Source organism: Athene noctua, chromosome 1 (assembly GCF_965140245.1).
Source record: "Athene noctua chromosome 1, bAthNoc1.hap1.1, whole genome shotgun sequence".
NCBI classification, from domain to species: Eukaryota; Metazoa; Chordata; class Aves; order Strigiformes; family Strigidae; genus Athene; species Athene noctua.
In genome coordinates, this window is record NC_134037.1 from 51072737 (window position 1) to 51088941 (window position 16205).

Here is a 16205-nt window from a genome sequence, read left to right on the forward strand (position 1 = left end):
CCACTAGACCACACTCTTTCTGAAATAGGTAGGAATATTTGCATTTTTATATAAGGAAACTGAGGCACAGAGGAGGGTACAAGGCATGCCAGAAGCCACGTAAGAAGCCCATGACAGAGCTAAGAACAGAACCCAGGTTTCCTGATACCAGCACCTGTGATTCAGATACAGCACACTATGAGGGCAGGACAGGAAGGAACAAAGAGATAAAAATTGAATTTCTTCTGAAAGTGAAGACTCCTCTTGCTTCAGTTAGTGTCTTCCAGTATATCCAAGGCAATGATAGAGTCAGATTCATTGCTGTATCCCTATAATCTAATTTTTCTTTAACAGTTGGGTTTAACAATGAATATCAGGAAACTGCTGGCCTTCTGCTAACCATAGATTGGTGGGCTAAAATGAGACACTGCCCATTGAGAATATAATCCTGGTCTGCAAGGGAGAACAGAGATTTCTTCACCTCTGGGAGGCAGCCTGTAGTTTAAAGTAACTAGAGCCTAAAACTCATCGTTTAGGTACAGCACAGTGTGCTAAAAATTAACATGAACTTTAAAAAGGGGGAGAACGGTCTTGAGCTGACAAGAAGGGTGATGAGTTTGCTTATGGTAACTCTAAATATGTAGAAAATAGATACGAAAGTTTAAAGGGCATCTTAACCATGAGTTCAGGAAAGCGGGTATTTTCTTGTCTTTCTTATTTCAAATATAGTGGAAAAACAATATAATTCTATCCACATTTATCAACGTGTTTTAATAGAAAAAAATGGGGTCAATAAATTCTCTGGAAAGAGGCTAAAATGAAGGAAGATTGAGCGTTCATTGCTTCCATATTTTGAGCCTGCGACTTCCAAAATCAAAGGCCTAGTAATCCTAATGGATTGACTTCCAAAATTCCTTGGATTTGTATTGCTGGACTTGTCTCTCTCCAGGGCTTAGCTGGATCCCTGCAGATAGATTTTCAGGTTTATATGCTGTAATTCCACTTAGTCCAGCTGTAAACTTGCGGTGGCTGAATTAATACATTATAAGAGGAAAAAAAAGAAAAAAGAATAAGTATATACCTACAAAACCCCTAGCTTGTATATCAAATCCTGAGGGGGGAAAACTGGGCATTTCAATTAGTTGGTTGTGTGGCCTGATTGAAGGACAGCCCCGTGGCTAACAAAGCTTTGTCTGTAGTATCAGCTTGCTCCTCATCCACCAGGACAAATAGAGTGGTTGGTCATTAACGGGCTAGCCATCGGGTAGGGGTTTTGTTCTTAAATGGGGGCTTTGTCTTATCCCTGCTGTTTAAGCCCTCTCCAAGCACTCCTCACCTGTCATATCTGTCATACATTTAATTCATCACGCTCTCTGGTCAAAAGCTACACTGATAGTATCAAAAGAAGAGGAGGGGGCTTCTTATAACTTTAGCGATCAAAGGAGATTACCAAGCAAATAAGATTTTAATGAAGGCGGCAGGTTTGGAAAAGAGAATTTACTGCATTGCGAATCTCTAGCACATAAAGGTTCATTTTATTTGTATAGTATTTGAGCAGGGAACCCCAAACTATAACAGAAAGAAGGATGGATACATGTGTCGGTTTGTGGTTTTAATTAAAAACACAGAGGGAGATGTAGGGGGAAAAATAGCTCTTTTATTTCACTTATAGAGGTGCTATTTTTAATCTGTAAATATGATAAGTGTAGCAGTCTGTGTTTAAACACAGGTTTTTTGCAATGATGACAAATACATCAAGCAATTTGCCACTCAACTGATATTGTCAGGCCAATGCTCTCTGTTATTTGACCTAAGTTTCAAAATACCAATCACAATACTGAGATATGCTTGGCCTCACTGTAACCACTCGAGTCAAAGCAGGCAGGCAGTTCCCAGTTACAGGCATGGACACCCTCATATTCCTGTGATCGTACATGACAGAGGCCAGAGATAACTGAAGTGCACCTTTTGTGTTGGTGGGCATTTTCCAGGAAGGCAGCTCTGTGCTGGAGGAGTAGGGAACACTGAACGCCTTCACTGATGAGTTAGCATGGAAAAGCACATGCTGCCCCATGGTGCTTTGTCACGGAATGTGAGCCTGCAGCACCCGCACCTTAATTCGCAATTATTTTCTATTAAACCTGCAGTCTTTCCACAGAGGAATTATCCCATTTGGGACTGACAGTCCAGAACACTTACTCCATTTTCTGATAAAGTGGAAACAACCGGTGGGGAATTACCTGTTGCAGTTCCTACTGCTTGGCATGCAAGTGCTGCTCGGCCAGTTGTTTGGAGATTCACTTAGCAGCCAAGTTGCTCTACTGGAAACATAAAGCAGTGCTTCACCCACTGGCCGGCATCTGTGCAGTGTATAGAGCCAAACCTGCCCTGTTAGCAGCAGAACTAGAACGCTTTATTTTTGCAGTTTTTCCTTGCGATGTAAAGAAAGCCTCTGCGATTGCTGTGGAGCCTTTGATAAAAGAAGGGTGGTTTTATTATTATCACGGATGTTAACATCTTTACTTAAAAGACAGGGGGGAAGTGGCTGCCTAGCTTTCTTTAAACTGAATTTAAAACGTGGTGTCCAGGAAGGAGATCACAAAAACATGTCTGAGCTTGTCAGCCTTTATAGGTTTGGTTGGAAAACTGCAGTTCTCACTTCCCGCTGAGTAATACTGAGAGCTCATTATTTGTGTGGTTTTCAACCTGGCTATGAATTATGAATGATTTATTTAAGAAGTGATAAACTATGGGTCTGCCCTTCAGACATGAGGAGGTCCCTACAGCTGAGGTGTTTTACATTCAGCGAGGAGATGGTCCTCAGCACCCTTCTGATGTTGGAGTTAATGTCTTGCATTTTCCGTTGGGGGCCAGTATGTGTCCCTTTAGATGCTTTTCTGTAGCTCCCAGGATCTCCTGATATGCAAGGCGCAATCAACTAGTTTTACTGAAGGAGAGATGAAAAATCACATGCTGTCATCTGGTGACATGAGTTTAGCTGAAACAAAGTCAAACCCAGATTTATTTGCAAGTGAAGATGGAACCAGTTCAGAAACTCTGCTTGAACCTTGCTTTGACTAAGTACGTCAACAGATAACTTCTAAACTGATTTGCTTGAATCAAAAACGATAAAACCCGTGTGTGAATAGGGCCTATATTTATCTGATACTTTGATGAGACGGTACCGCAGAGGCAGCTGCAGCAGGGCTCTCCCAGTGCCCACACCAGTTCAGGGGATGGGTGTTAGTGGCACTGGGAGTTGTTCTGCAAAACTCTGCCCTGTAAACAGGGTTGACATACGTGCCAGACACAAACATTTGCATTTACTGTTGGTTTAAGGACCTCCATGCTTTTATTCAGCTGGACTTTTTTTTTTTTCCCTCTGTAAGTTTAGATGGAGCCAAGACTAGCTTACAATATCGTCTTGGCCTTCTCAAATTAGAAACTCTGGGAAGATGCATGGGTTTCTTGAGGTATGGACCAACCATCTTAACTAATGTGTTTTGGTTATAGATTTTAAGAGGTATTTGCAGGACCAAAGTACTTATGTAAAGAAGTGTTTTTTAAAACAGAAGTCCATATGACAGCATATAAAAGTCAAATGACAGAGCAATTCATGGGTTATTGTTACAAAACTAACCTTTCAAATGAGCTCCTAAAATACTCTGTGGTTGGAGTTTCACTTAAGGAATTTACTTTTAAGCCACTTTCACCAAGTTTAAATCTGTCTACAGAAAACTTCAAAAACTTTATAGGAAAAGAGAGGAAGAAAAATAGCATGCTTTTTTCTGCGTTAAAGCGAATGCTTTTGGAACATATCACCCCATACCTGACGAAAATTTAAAAAAAAAAAATTACCTTCAGAAACTGGGCATCAGTTTTCTTGGACAGAACAAAAGCCATGGTGCCAACACTTAGAAACGCAACACATCAGCTGCTCTTATAGCTCATACTTTATTCTCTGCATCAAAGCTCTGGTGGAGGTGGGAGGGTGGGAGGGAGAAAAAACAGAGAGTGAGAGAGCGAAAGAGTCAAGCTCTTCAGAGCCTCTAATGACGCGTGCCAAACACGTGGAAGGTAAATCCCCTAATTCAGTCTATTCTTTCAGCATTCCCTGGCGGGCAGCCAAGCTAAATATTTCTGCCGGATAAAAAATGCACCCTCGTATGCGGCACTTTCTTAACAGGATGGCTCTCTGGCTTTAGCGGAGGGGGCTTCTCTGGGGGAAAGCCAACATGTGTGTTCTCTTATCTATTTATTTATTTTATTAAAAAGGGGCTTTATGGGCTGTGATTGGATTAACTTAGTGAACCCTAGAGGAAGAGGAAAAACAAATTGGGAAGCTGGTTTAGCACCCCCACCTTTTTGTCATCTTCTTTTGGGATTTCCTGGCTGGCTGCCACCTTGAGCCTGTTGAATGTTCTTTAGATCAATCAATTAAAAAGGCTTTAATATTTGGGTGATTGGAACGCAACATATGGGCTGCTGGTGCGGATGTCATGTGGTGCGTGGAGTTAATTGAAATGATTAATAGAGGTGTTAGTTTCTTCAAGACTAATTGAAGAAAGAATATAATTGGAAGCATGGACTAACCCTTATTGTTGATTTTTTTAAACATATTGTGTTTCTTAAACACTTTTACATGTTTATAAGCATGCAGATGGATTTTGTTTAGATTTATTTGACAGGGTGATTTGCAAAATCACATTTACTGCACATCCAAAAATCAAATCTAGTTTTTATGTAAATTAATCTAAAAAAATATTTCCATATGTCTTGTCTGTTTCAGTAACCAGCACGTACACTGAATTTCTGGTACCTGTTTGTCTTTAGATCCTCGCTAGACTTAAACCAGTTTACCCAGACTTGCTGTTATTTATGGGGTTACAGCATCCATCCTCAGGAACTGATCATGAGCCTCCAAAGGTCTGTTAGAGCAGTCTTCTCTCTGCAAAGTGAATTGTGATAATTTACGCTCTTATGGTGTCCTAGCACACTGCAAACATGCCAGGTATTTCAAGGAAATAGCATCTCAATCGTACTACACCACACCTTGTCAGCTTGACCATGTTTCAGAGGGATCCGTTTATCTATGCAGAAGACTGGCAAAAGCTCGGCTTTGACAGTCAAAAAGTAATGTGAAATGAGAGAAATTCAGAGGATCTAGCTGAGATCAGATCCACCTTCTTTAAGAATAATACATACTTTTCTCAGCAGTAGTAGTAGTCGGTGAATTTTCACCAAAATTGTTAAGCTATTGTGAAATACAAAAAGGAAAGCCATGAACTAGGTGCAGAGGACATCTGGCAGCAAGGAGAGGGTACAAAGGATGTGTCTCTGAAAGTCATCCTGCTGCACAAGGTAGCTCTCAGGTTAGAAGAGGGGAAACTAAGAAAACATGACAATCTTTAGTCTATAGTCAGCAAGCATGGGCTGACTGCCTGAGCACTGTGCGAGGAAGAGCAGTGTCGCGACCTGCTTGCTGCTGAGCTGTGGTTACCAGTGCCGTAGCAAACTTTCAGTTGGGGATTTCTTAAGACTGAAGATCATGGCTTAAATAACTTGTGAATCTGCTAGAGGGCAAGCGGTTATCTTTGGGAGAAGAGAATCAGGCAAGATGGTAATGGACTGTTAGTCCAGAAGGTAAGTCAGTCAGTTCTGATTTAGGACAGATAAACTACATTTTGAAGCACAGTATTTTCACACCAGCCTTCTTTTTACCTACTTTTGGTAACAGAGGAGAAGCTTATGCATAATTATAATGTTCTGGAAGAGAACTGTCTTTCTAGAAAGGACATACAGATTTTCTCTATTGTTTTCTTTTACACGTGTGGCGCAGCTTATGTATTTGTGCATCTCTGCAGTAGTCGGAAAGTTTATTCTGCAGCCCAGAATAAACTGAACAGAGAAGTGATAGATAAGTTTAGAGGGGGTTTGTTGTTGGCTTAGAAGAGAAGAGTATAGGATGGTTTTAATATTTTGGAGTCTTCCCACACAGATTTCCAGTGATGCTTTGAAGGCAACTGTGTGTCTGCAAAGGCTTTGAGCCTCCCCGGAAGATGTGGCCTGTCTTGTGTACAGATCTGAGCGAAGCGTTTGTAGAAAGGAAGTGGCTGTCCTGTACTGGGGGCTGAGAGGAAGGGAAGACATTAGGTCTGATTGCAAGCTTCCCTTACTCCCTGTTGCCTGATTTTTGTGCACGTAGTGCTAATAATTTTAGATGAGGGGTATGCTAGGACAGACTGGTGCAAATTAATCTTTCAAAACTATTTTTAAATTATTATTATTATTACTATTTGGTGATGAGATTAGTCACTTAAGGATCTGGTTTTATTACAGCAAACTACTGTAATTAGATAGTCACTTGTTTATTTTTCAAATCTTAACAGTGATGAAAAATAGTAGCATCGGCATTTTTGTTGTCTCTCTTGCCCCTTAGGATTTAGTATATGAAAAGGGGCACTTTATGTAAACCTGTTGGAACAGGAACATCCTCTCTGTCTTTATCAAACCTTACTATACTGTATAGTTAATACAATTCCAGTGCATTGGCCTGAGCCACTGAAAGAGGAATATCATGCCAAGGAAATAGGGTTTAAATCTATACATGTTTTGTATGTAATTTATGTGTGATCGTCTCATCTACAAAGGAGAACGTTCAATAACATCACCCTAAAATTAATGTCAGGAAACTGATCTTTAGTATAAACGGAGCTGGTAGCATGACCTGTTGCTAAGACAGACAGACCGTTTGCATTAGGAGATCACACTTTTAAGTGCTGATAAATCTACCAAATACTAAATGTGTGACTCACTTGTTTCTCACATTTTACTTTCGTCAGGCTGTATTTTTCCCAAAAATCTATTCTGCCATTTCCAATGACTTGGTCATGTCAAAAACCGTGTTGCTAACATTAAGAGTGTGATGACTTTCCTTTTGAAAAGTAATCTCCACCATGACAGCCCCCATTTTTTGGAGTAGAAGTTTGAATGACAGGTTCAGTGGCCTGAGAAAGGACAGCATATGTGGTAGGGGAGGATGGTGGCCACTGTTGTCATGGATGCTTGAATACCATCCCTCTGCCGACAGGACTTCCCAGTTCCTGGATCTGCACATGTGCTTCACTTACATTGAGTATCTTGTCAGAGGAAGACCAGGACACACACCAGTCCTACTCCCACCTCCATCCCTGATTCCCACGCCCAGGAGAAACGCTTTTGAGCTTGAAGCCAACCTAGACCACTGGCAGAGCAGCCCCCACAGGAGCTGTAGAAGGGCATCATGGCTCACTTCAGTGAGTGAACACTGTTGAGTCGAGAACTGAGGGCCTGAACTGAGAGCAAAAGAGTGCCTGTTCAGTGCATGCTTACTGAAAACTGTCCTGAGGCCAGAGAGTCATCAAAAGGAGTTGTTTTTAAAAGCCTATGGACAAGAGCAGGATCTGAGGGGATTATGAAGGAGGAGAGACTGTGCCTGGAGATCAGCAGTGTCAGGGAGGAGGGAAACTGAGAGTAAGGTTGGTACAAGACTGAGGGATTTATCTTTATGGGTTATTGTAGACGAAGACAAGCAAGCTTGGTGTTAAAAGCAGGTGGGATGTAAGCCAGCTCTGATCCAAAAGCTGCCTGACTGCATTAGCACGGTGCTAAGCCCAGGCTAATATATCCGGCTTCTCACCAGGGCTTATTAGCTCGGGCTCAGTGCCATACTAACATAGTCACAGGACTTCCAGTTGGCTTGACACCCTGTCTGCTCAATGTGTGAACTGAGCTCACCGCTATGTGCCTGCAGAGGAGCACCAGGAGATGCCTGGAGACTTGACTACATCAGGCTGTTGTTCAGGCAGTGGAGGCCAGGCCTGCTAGTCAGCAGGAAGGGGCACATGGGGATGGAGGGTGTTTGCTTAGATCAAGAGGGGAAAGAAGTGCAGTGCAGATGAGGAACCAGGAGGGACTGAGACTGGCTTCATGGAGCCTGCATATGGGAGTGACTGGAAAGGGAAACTGTAAGAGGGGTCAGGAGGAACAAGGTGAGGACTTGCTGGGCAAGGAAACCAATCAGAAGTCTGAGACAAGGTCTGGAAGACGGGCTGAAAGAGAAAGAGAGGAGGAACAAACTCCACACCAAACCTGTCATGAAACCAAGGTGCCTGAAAGCACATTTCTCTGCTTCCAGCATATCACCTGGGAAAACTCACCAGCAGAAGTGTCCTGTCCCTTCCAATGTTTGCGCTGACCTTGCCAAAAACAGCTGTATGGTTGCTCTGAGCCAGGTCTACTAGCTTCCTTGCAGAGGTCTGCCCGTGGCATATGAGAATGTCCCAGCCCCACTGAGGATCTGTGTGGGCATCAGTGTGATGCCTGGTCATAGGATCTCTCCTTTTTCTATTTGCAGTTTCAAAAATCAGCACAAAAACTGTTGAAGAACATTACTAAAATTGCAAACTCAAGTTCTGCAGAGTTTAGGTTGTTTGCCTAATCCCAATTTGATCTTCTTAATGCATTATGATACAGTCTTTAATTACTTACTTAATTACTGTTTTTTCTACTGCTTACTTGCTTCATTCAGGCATCAGACAAGCTTGCTAGGGGAGGTGAATTGGGGTGGTGTAATAAAATGTTATCTTTAACACACCTCTTTCCGCCATCTCATTCACTGCAGCGTAAGGAAGTAAAAGGGCCATGGTAGGAGGAAGTGTCGCTTTTCTCAGGACAGGTGAGCTTTGCTCTGAGGAACCAGGTATTATTTCTGCCCATGTTTTCTGAAGATTCATGCCAGTTCACCTCAGCAAAGCCTTTTGTGTGTGGTCATTAATTTTGACATCTTCCTGGGTGCCTGATGTGAAGCCCTGCAAAATACAGAGCCATCACAGATGCCAGGAAGAAAAATGCTTTGAACATAGAGAGTAATACGCCATGCTGAGTAAATTGGTTGCTCTGCATCCCAAAATTAATGTACAATATTGATGCTGATGTCACTGTGTCTCCATACCCCTTCTGCAGAGTGAGAATAGCAATAATACCTTCATCAGCATATGGGGGAGGTATTGTGGAAATAAGATTAGTCATTATTCGGTATTGGTGAGCAATTCAAGTGTTGCTGTTGTGAAGAGCAAAGTAGAAAAATACAAGACAAAATTGGTTTGTCTTCCATTTCAGTGGCCTGTGATAAAAGTAAGACACTGGGCCTTTTAGAGAGAAAGAAGATACATGGAAGAATGACTTTTTTGTCAGCACTCTTCTTTCTAAACACTGAACAAGGAAGAGATCTGGTGTAAAAAAAGATGGTGCATCATATGCCAGTAGTGCAGAGCTGAGTTTCTGTATGCAGTTCTACACCTGGCATCTCTCACCATTTGAAAGAGTGCCTGATTTTGCACCATAACAGTCTCTACTTTCTGTCATTTCGGAGCATTTGTCTCACTGCAAAGCGTGTGGCTTTTTATGTGAGGCTGTTTTCTTGCAAATCTGATGGTTTGCTGTAGATTTTTACAGAACTTTGACTCAGCTTCAGGGAAGGAGGAATGAAGAAGCAGAAGAGTGAACTTCTGGAAGCTGAAACCCTCCTTTCCCTGTGTTTGAGCAATCTGTGCTCTTATGAAACCTTTTGAAATCTCATTTGCTGATGTCTTTCTGACCCCCAAAATTATTCTTGTGCAAATGTTGACACCCAGCAGAGATGAAATCATTGACTTAGGAAAACACATCTAGCTTGTCAGAAACTGCAGGATTCCAGCAATACACCAGCTTTTCTTTTTTTCTTTCCTTTTTTTTTTTTATTGTCTGTGGTTAGTTGGCAGATGGTATTGTGAATCAGGTTATACATATTTGAGAAAGCAGAATGTTTTTTCAGTTCATATGAACTCAAATATGTGTCATACACCAAACTGTTTTTTTTTTTTTTTTCTGGTCTTCTGCTCGTGAATTTTCTATGTGCTTGTGATTTTGATATGTTTAGTAATTTTATGTTGACAGTTTTAATTACACACTCACAGAGTGTATAAGCAGAACAAGAACTAGATGTTTTCCAGTTGAATCCAGGCTGTGTGTAAATTTTCTGTGTGGGTTGGACCCATAGCTCACTGAAATCAAAGGACATCAGAGTTTCTCCACTGACCACCTGAAATCAATTACTCCTCAGTTGTTGGTTTTTTGATGATTCTGACACTAAATTTCTGTGATTTGATTGCTGAAGGAAAGTGATCTGAAAGTGGATGGAGAAACCATCAGAAAAATTTTGAGACTTTGGACTCCTGTGTCATGCCATTAGACACCAGGCAGGGCAAAAGGAACAACTACGATTTACTTATTCATGGACGTCTGTAAAGCCAGAAGATGTATTTAAACTTGATTTTACATCTTAGATTTTTAGGGTCACAAAGTAATTCCAAAAAAAACCCCACCATGTTTCTATGGAGTTTGCTGTGCCTAGGAGGAGGGAGCTGCCCTCTAATAAACTAGTGAAAAAACAAAATAGTCTCATTGGTCCAAAAGCGACGCTTTTGAGTTCTGCTGTTCAGATGCAAGTTTTGGGGGTTGTGTTTTAAATTAAAGGCGTGGCTGAATGTTCATTATCCCTATGATAAAAGCAGTAAAAATAGGTGCAAAATTACTCTTGTGCAATGTTGTAATTTACCTTTATTTTAAACTGGTTTACACATCTTAATACATTATGACAATCAGAATTATCAGGCCACCAGGCGGAGAGGAGTTTGTTTTGTTAATTGCTCTTGTTAAGCCTAATTACAGAACGGGGTGGAGTGGATGCGAGGGGAGGGAGGAATCTGCTAGCAAGAGGAAATCCTAAAATCCTCGGAGCGGTTCCAGGCAGTGTGTGTTGGGGAGCGAGAGCGCGGGTGTGGTGTGCGTGTACGGGTGTTTGAGCATGCGTGCGTGTGGGTAAGGGTGTGAGAGTGAATGACAGACTTTCCATATGGACTAAAATCCTGAGATGCATGAGCTGGAGGTGGGGAACCTGTGCTGTGTGGACACATGAAGGTACAGCTGAACAAAGAACTGTGTTGTATTTTGCTTTATGAATTAACTCCTTTATCTCCGGGGGGGGGGGGGGGGGGGGAGGCATGATGCAGATTACTTACTTTGCTGTTAATTTTTGAGTTTTGTGTTAAACCGTTAGAATGGTTTAACAATGTGATGTGCCATCCTTTGATATTATGGGTTGCCAGGACAAGGTGCATGCATATAGTTGCGAGTTGGTATCCTATATCCCTTTGAACCGTTTTCCTTCCTCCTGGTGAGTGCAGCAGAGACGTGCTGCCCACAAACTGTGTTACTTGTTTAGACTTTCCAATGGAAAGCATACATCGAAAGAGTCCTTCTGCCCTGCATTATTCTGGTTTGTTTGTGTGCCCCACATTACGCTGCTGGCCACTTACTGTGCCTGACCTGCATTGTAAGCCCCCTCTGTTGCCTCGGGAGTCTCCAGGACAAGTTTCTGATAAGGCAGTTTTGAGCCAGCCAGACGCAAAGTAAATGATCATATAACAAATCCGTGCTCTTCTCTGGGGTATGTTACCTGACTTGTTTGCTGCCAGTGTGGTTTTATTGTTTTGGCTGCTGGGTGGAGGGAGGAGAGTAGAACAGCAGAGGAGTCACGCTTTTGTTTTGCTTAATTATAATGTACGCTTTTAATAAAACCTTTTAGCACCATGAATTAAATGGCATTGCAGCCCTGCACAGGAAGAAAAATGCTACTGCTGTTGTAGCTGACAGCTGAGTTAGATGGCCAGTGTGGGTCTGAGGCTCAGAAGCCTTTTCTTTGCTGGCTGGAGATACTGCTGGGTAAATGTGTTTACTTTTTCCTTAGTATTTATACTAGTTAATGTGTCGCACTAGATAAATCTACTTCCTGAGTCCATCTTTCAGCTTGCTCTCATCCAGCCCAATTGACAAATGGTTTGAGTTTGACACCGTTTTATCAGTTGAGCCCCTGCTGGGTGCTGCATGCCTGCTTGTTCCTACTTTATCATGAAAAGTGAATTATCTGCAATATTTCGTTACCATCTAGCAGTTGGCAGGCTTTCCTATAAGAACTGATTTAGATTTCAGCAAGGGGAGGCTGTTGTCTTTCTCTGCAAAGCCCCGTTGTTGCTCTCCAGGAAAACAAAAGATCCCAGAGCTTTCTGTACCGCAATCTGCTGCTGTCCCACTTTCAAGGAGGTGTTTTGTTTGTTGCAGCAGCTTCCTATCTTAAAATGATAAATTGGACATCTGCGGTGTTTTAAACCTCTGCCTCCAGGGCTTTGTGTTCACTTAGGATAAAATACATTATTTTGTGGTAGGCTTTGGTGTGATTTAAACTTGGTTTAAAGATTACAAAGCAAAAGGGAAAGCATCAACATCTTCAGCAGTGGTAGTTTGATGAGGAATAGCTGTCAGGAGGAGAACTCTACTGACTTACCTCAAGTGGGTTGTAAATGCATTAGGGATTCATTAATATTAATAGTAGAATAGACATTTCCTACATTCGTTTGACATCTTCCACAGTCTCACACTCTCCCCCTTTCCTTTCCTTTTTTTTTTTTTTTTTTTTTTAAAGAGCAACTTGGAGTGCAGTTTTAACCCTTATTCAAGTTAATACAAAGATGATAAACTAAAGTTAAACAGAAGGAGACCCCTGAGTGTGTGAGGTCGGTCTCAAGGAGTCCTGGAATTTGGTGCTGTGCTTTAGAGAAAGATTGTGGTAAACTCTTGGGTGAGGCTTCCAGGGCAATTTGCAAAAGGGGTCCGCTAGGTACGATTCTAACCAGAAGAAATTGTTCTATGAGGGTGACAGGAAGGTCACTATCAAAATGTCATGTAAGGGTTAGTAACTGTGTAGATTTCTAAGGTGGACACAGTAGTGGCTTGTTCACAAGTTCAGGGGTGAAAAAAGAAAATCCAAACCATTCTTCAGTCTCCAAATGTTTTGTAAGATTGGCTAAACAGTTTGGTTTGAAAAATAAATAAGTCTAAGGTAATTTTTTCTTGGTTTTCATCTTTGAAGTCCTGTGATGCACATTTTCATGCTGCTTCTGGTCTGTCACCAGCAGGCTTCCAAGCTTTCTTCAAAAAAAAACAGAAAAAATGAAATTTGAGAAAAACACCAAATATCTGTGAGATGTAAATTAAAACCAAGAATATTGTCAGCACCAGGAGGGAACATGTAATTGTGACAATCGTTTTTCAGCATCCTGCACAGCACATCACATCACAATTTCACCCACTGAGCCCTTTAACTAGTAGAATTTATGTTAGTGAAGTGAGGCAGGGACTTGCTTTTTATAGAAAACCCTGCTAAGAGTCCCAGTCTGTAAAAAGCCAAAAGAAAAAAGATAAGCCCCCACAAAGCGCCTAGTCTGGCGAGACTAGTGATGCAGCAGCTACAAACACAGAAGCGCACACGCGTTTGGCAGCTCTTACTGATAGGGCAATTTGAATTGTCAGTGTGCGTCTGCTCTACTTGTTGAGCCTAATGAAAAGTACAGTTTAATCACTGGTGTGCCAAATTGACCATGATTAGCTGTTATTGCAGATTAGTGCATTGTCTGGGGCTCCAGAATTATTGATCCGGGTGCTGTGCTCTGGTGTTTTCTGTGCCCTCTATCGTAACCTCTTCTTAATGCTTAGGGGAGGGAAGCAAGAAAGGAGAGTGGGAGGGAAGAAGTCCAGATGGGAAGAAAACAGGTCCTGAAAAGACCACATAGGAACTAGGTCAGGTACTCTGGAGATTAAAGAAGCATGCTTCATCCCTGGACGCAGGAGGCAGGGACAAGTAGCATACAATTACGAGGAATTAGAACGGCAACAAGTAGTGCAGATTTATCAGCTTTAATTGTCTATTGTCAGGACAGAGCCCTTCTTGTAGATCAGGCGCTGCCAATGCTTTAATACCTCTAATGGACTCTCTATTGTGGGATTATCTCTCCTAAGGACAATGTCTTTCTTAAAACTAGTTGTTTTGGGAGAGGGAAGGGGGTGGAACACAGAGGGGGAAAAAAAAAAAAAAGTAGCTTCAGTCCTCCTCTTATCTTTTTTTCTCTCTGGTTTGTCACATTCTGCAGGAAGTAGCTGAGAGCCCAGTGTTGCTCTTCTGTCAGCAGCCCTATTCCTTCAGGGGAACTGATAGATACCTATTGAACATTAACCCCCTTTGCTCCACCTTCCCCAACGAGCTCCTCCAGGAACAATAGCTGGTTGATAAAGAGCAGATAAGCAAGGACACCCGGCTTAAGAATCCCTCTGCTATCTTTGTTTTAAAAGCTTTCCTGGGTTTTGCAAAGTAAACATTACAACATTTAAAGAAGGATAAGGTGTCAACTATTTAATGAGAAGTTGTGTTTAATAGCAGAGGAATTCTTCCCTCCCCCAGCCAACACACAGGTATGAAAAGACTGTTATTTCACCACCCTGGGGTAGGAAAGGTGAAGAAATGACAACTGTACTCTTAGAAGCTTAAAAAGTGGTCCTTCAGTCCACTCCTGCCAGATTCCCTAGTCGGCATTAAACATGTAGTCACTATTTCATATCCTTTAGTCCTAGATGCACGGTAGTCGCATTGCTGGATCTGTGATAATCTGTGGGTAAATATTTTCGTTTCCACCATATGTGCTTTGTCATGGTGTGTAGCTCTTGTTTTGGTTAATCTGTTTTGAAATGCACTCCATGGCCAGTTCTTTGTCTGAGAAAAGTGGCTTGGTTCCACCCATGGATCTCCCCCTCCTTCTGCTGTGCTCATCGGCTCCATGAGATTGGGCAGCTTGGAGAGTATCTGAAATGAAAATGGAATTGTACAGTAACAGAGTCCGAAGTTTCCCCGTGCTTCATATCACTGTGTCTTACCAGGCAGGTTGACGAAAGAATATGCCAAAAAGTGTCATGACTGCCAAGTTGGGAAGAGACATGGAAGTTGAATGAATGCAATTAGTTCTGAGGTGGCTTTGTTATTTCAGATTGTTGTGAGCTTGTTGCGGGGATGATGTCTTTGAACTATCCGCAGGAGTGAGCCTTCTAATAAATGTATAGCATCCCATTCCTCATCTGAAACAGCCTGGAAATCAGCCTGTTTTAAAGGAAAATTTCCCAGAGCACACCCTTTTTTCAGGTTTCTGTCACCAGTAAGTTTGAAAAGTGGTTGGAATGGGTTGGTTTGTTTTCATTCATTTATCCTGAGACTCGGTTGCTATGGACAGAATATTAAAAAGCCCATGTTTGGGATGTGGAAGGTTGACTTTTGTGCTCAGGTTTTATTGTCCAATATAAACTTGGGTTGGTAGAAACACGCAAAGATAACACAAGAGTTGTTGTATGGGCACCTGGCTGTCATCCCTACGTTTCCCAAGACCGCTGTCACTCAGAAATGTGATGGGAAGGCTGATGGTAACCAAGAGGGGAACATCTGTGGTCTATGCTGTGAGGCATTTCCCTTCTCATAAGGAACAAGGAGGTGGCTCTTCATGTTTAGTGCAGACTCTGAAGTCTGCTGCCTTTTCCCACAGTGAAAAGAAGTTCAATGACAAAGCCTCTGCTGCTGCTTTCTCAATACCTTCACCCCAGCTTGCTTCCTGGGAACAGAGAGTGAGCGGCTTCAGACTGTTTTGTCTTTGCTGTTCAGCTGTGTTCACAGCAAAGAGAAGTCCACCTTCTCACAGTGGCTTCTTGCTCTTCTGATAGCAGGCCCAGACAGCCTCGGCTCCTTCTCAAACTCGAGCTCAACAAGAGGAAATGGCTGAAGCTTAGTTCTCGCTTCTGTGTGCTGCAAGAACGTTTTTTCCATTGGAGGAGGGTTGTTTGGGCTTATTCATAAGTCATCTGAGCAGTATTTTAATAAGGCCTAGCTGGAAACAAAAAGAGGTATGGTTGTTTTAGTTTAACTCTTTTTTTATCTTTTTAAGGCAAATTTATTGAGAGGTTGAAACAACAGAAGTCAAGAGATGTTAAGGCTTGCACTAAGTAACAGCCGAGAGTGCAGCCAAGAGATCGGCTCTGGGTATTGCGCAGCCGAGACAAAAATAAATGTAAAGGCATTTGGAAGTGTTACGAGGCAATGACCAGGGTTCTCTGTAATTAAAGGCAGTCCCTGAAAGCTGCACGTGTTAATTCAAAAGCCTCCTGGCTACAACATACACCACCCCAAAAGCCCTTGCAAAAACCTTCATGTAGATTCAAGTGCAATTTTAATTTCTCTCCTTATAGGCAATACTATGCTAAAGTTGTCTAGGGCATAC

The 16205-nt window shown here is 42.1% G+C and overlaps 1 protein-coding gene across 5 annotated transcripts in view; it reads left to right on the plus strand.

Annotated features, from left to right (window-relative positions):
• PRDM1 (PR/SET domain 1) overlaps positions 1–16205 on the plus strand; it is a 64663-nt gene that overhangs the window by 20116 nt on the left and 28342 nt on the right. Inside the window, exon 1 of one of the 5 annotated variants that reach the window (XM_074923231.1) lies at positions 10874–10977. The exons of 3 other annotated variants lie outside the window; for them this stretch is intronic. In XM_074923231.1, the coding sequence (XP_074779332.1) occupies positions 10972–10977 (6 nt within the window). In that variant the 5' untranslated portion in view covers positions 10874–10971. Of the gene's footprint in view, positions 1–10873; positions 10978–11721; positions 11782–16205 lie in introns of those variants that run through there. One more of the 5 variants, XM_074923213.1, reaches the window with a different exon arrangement.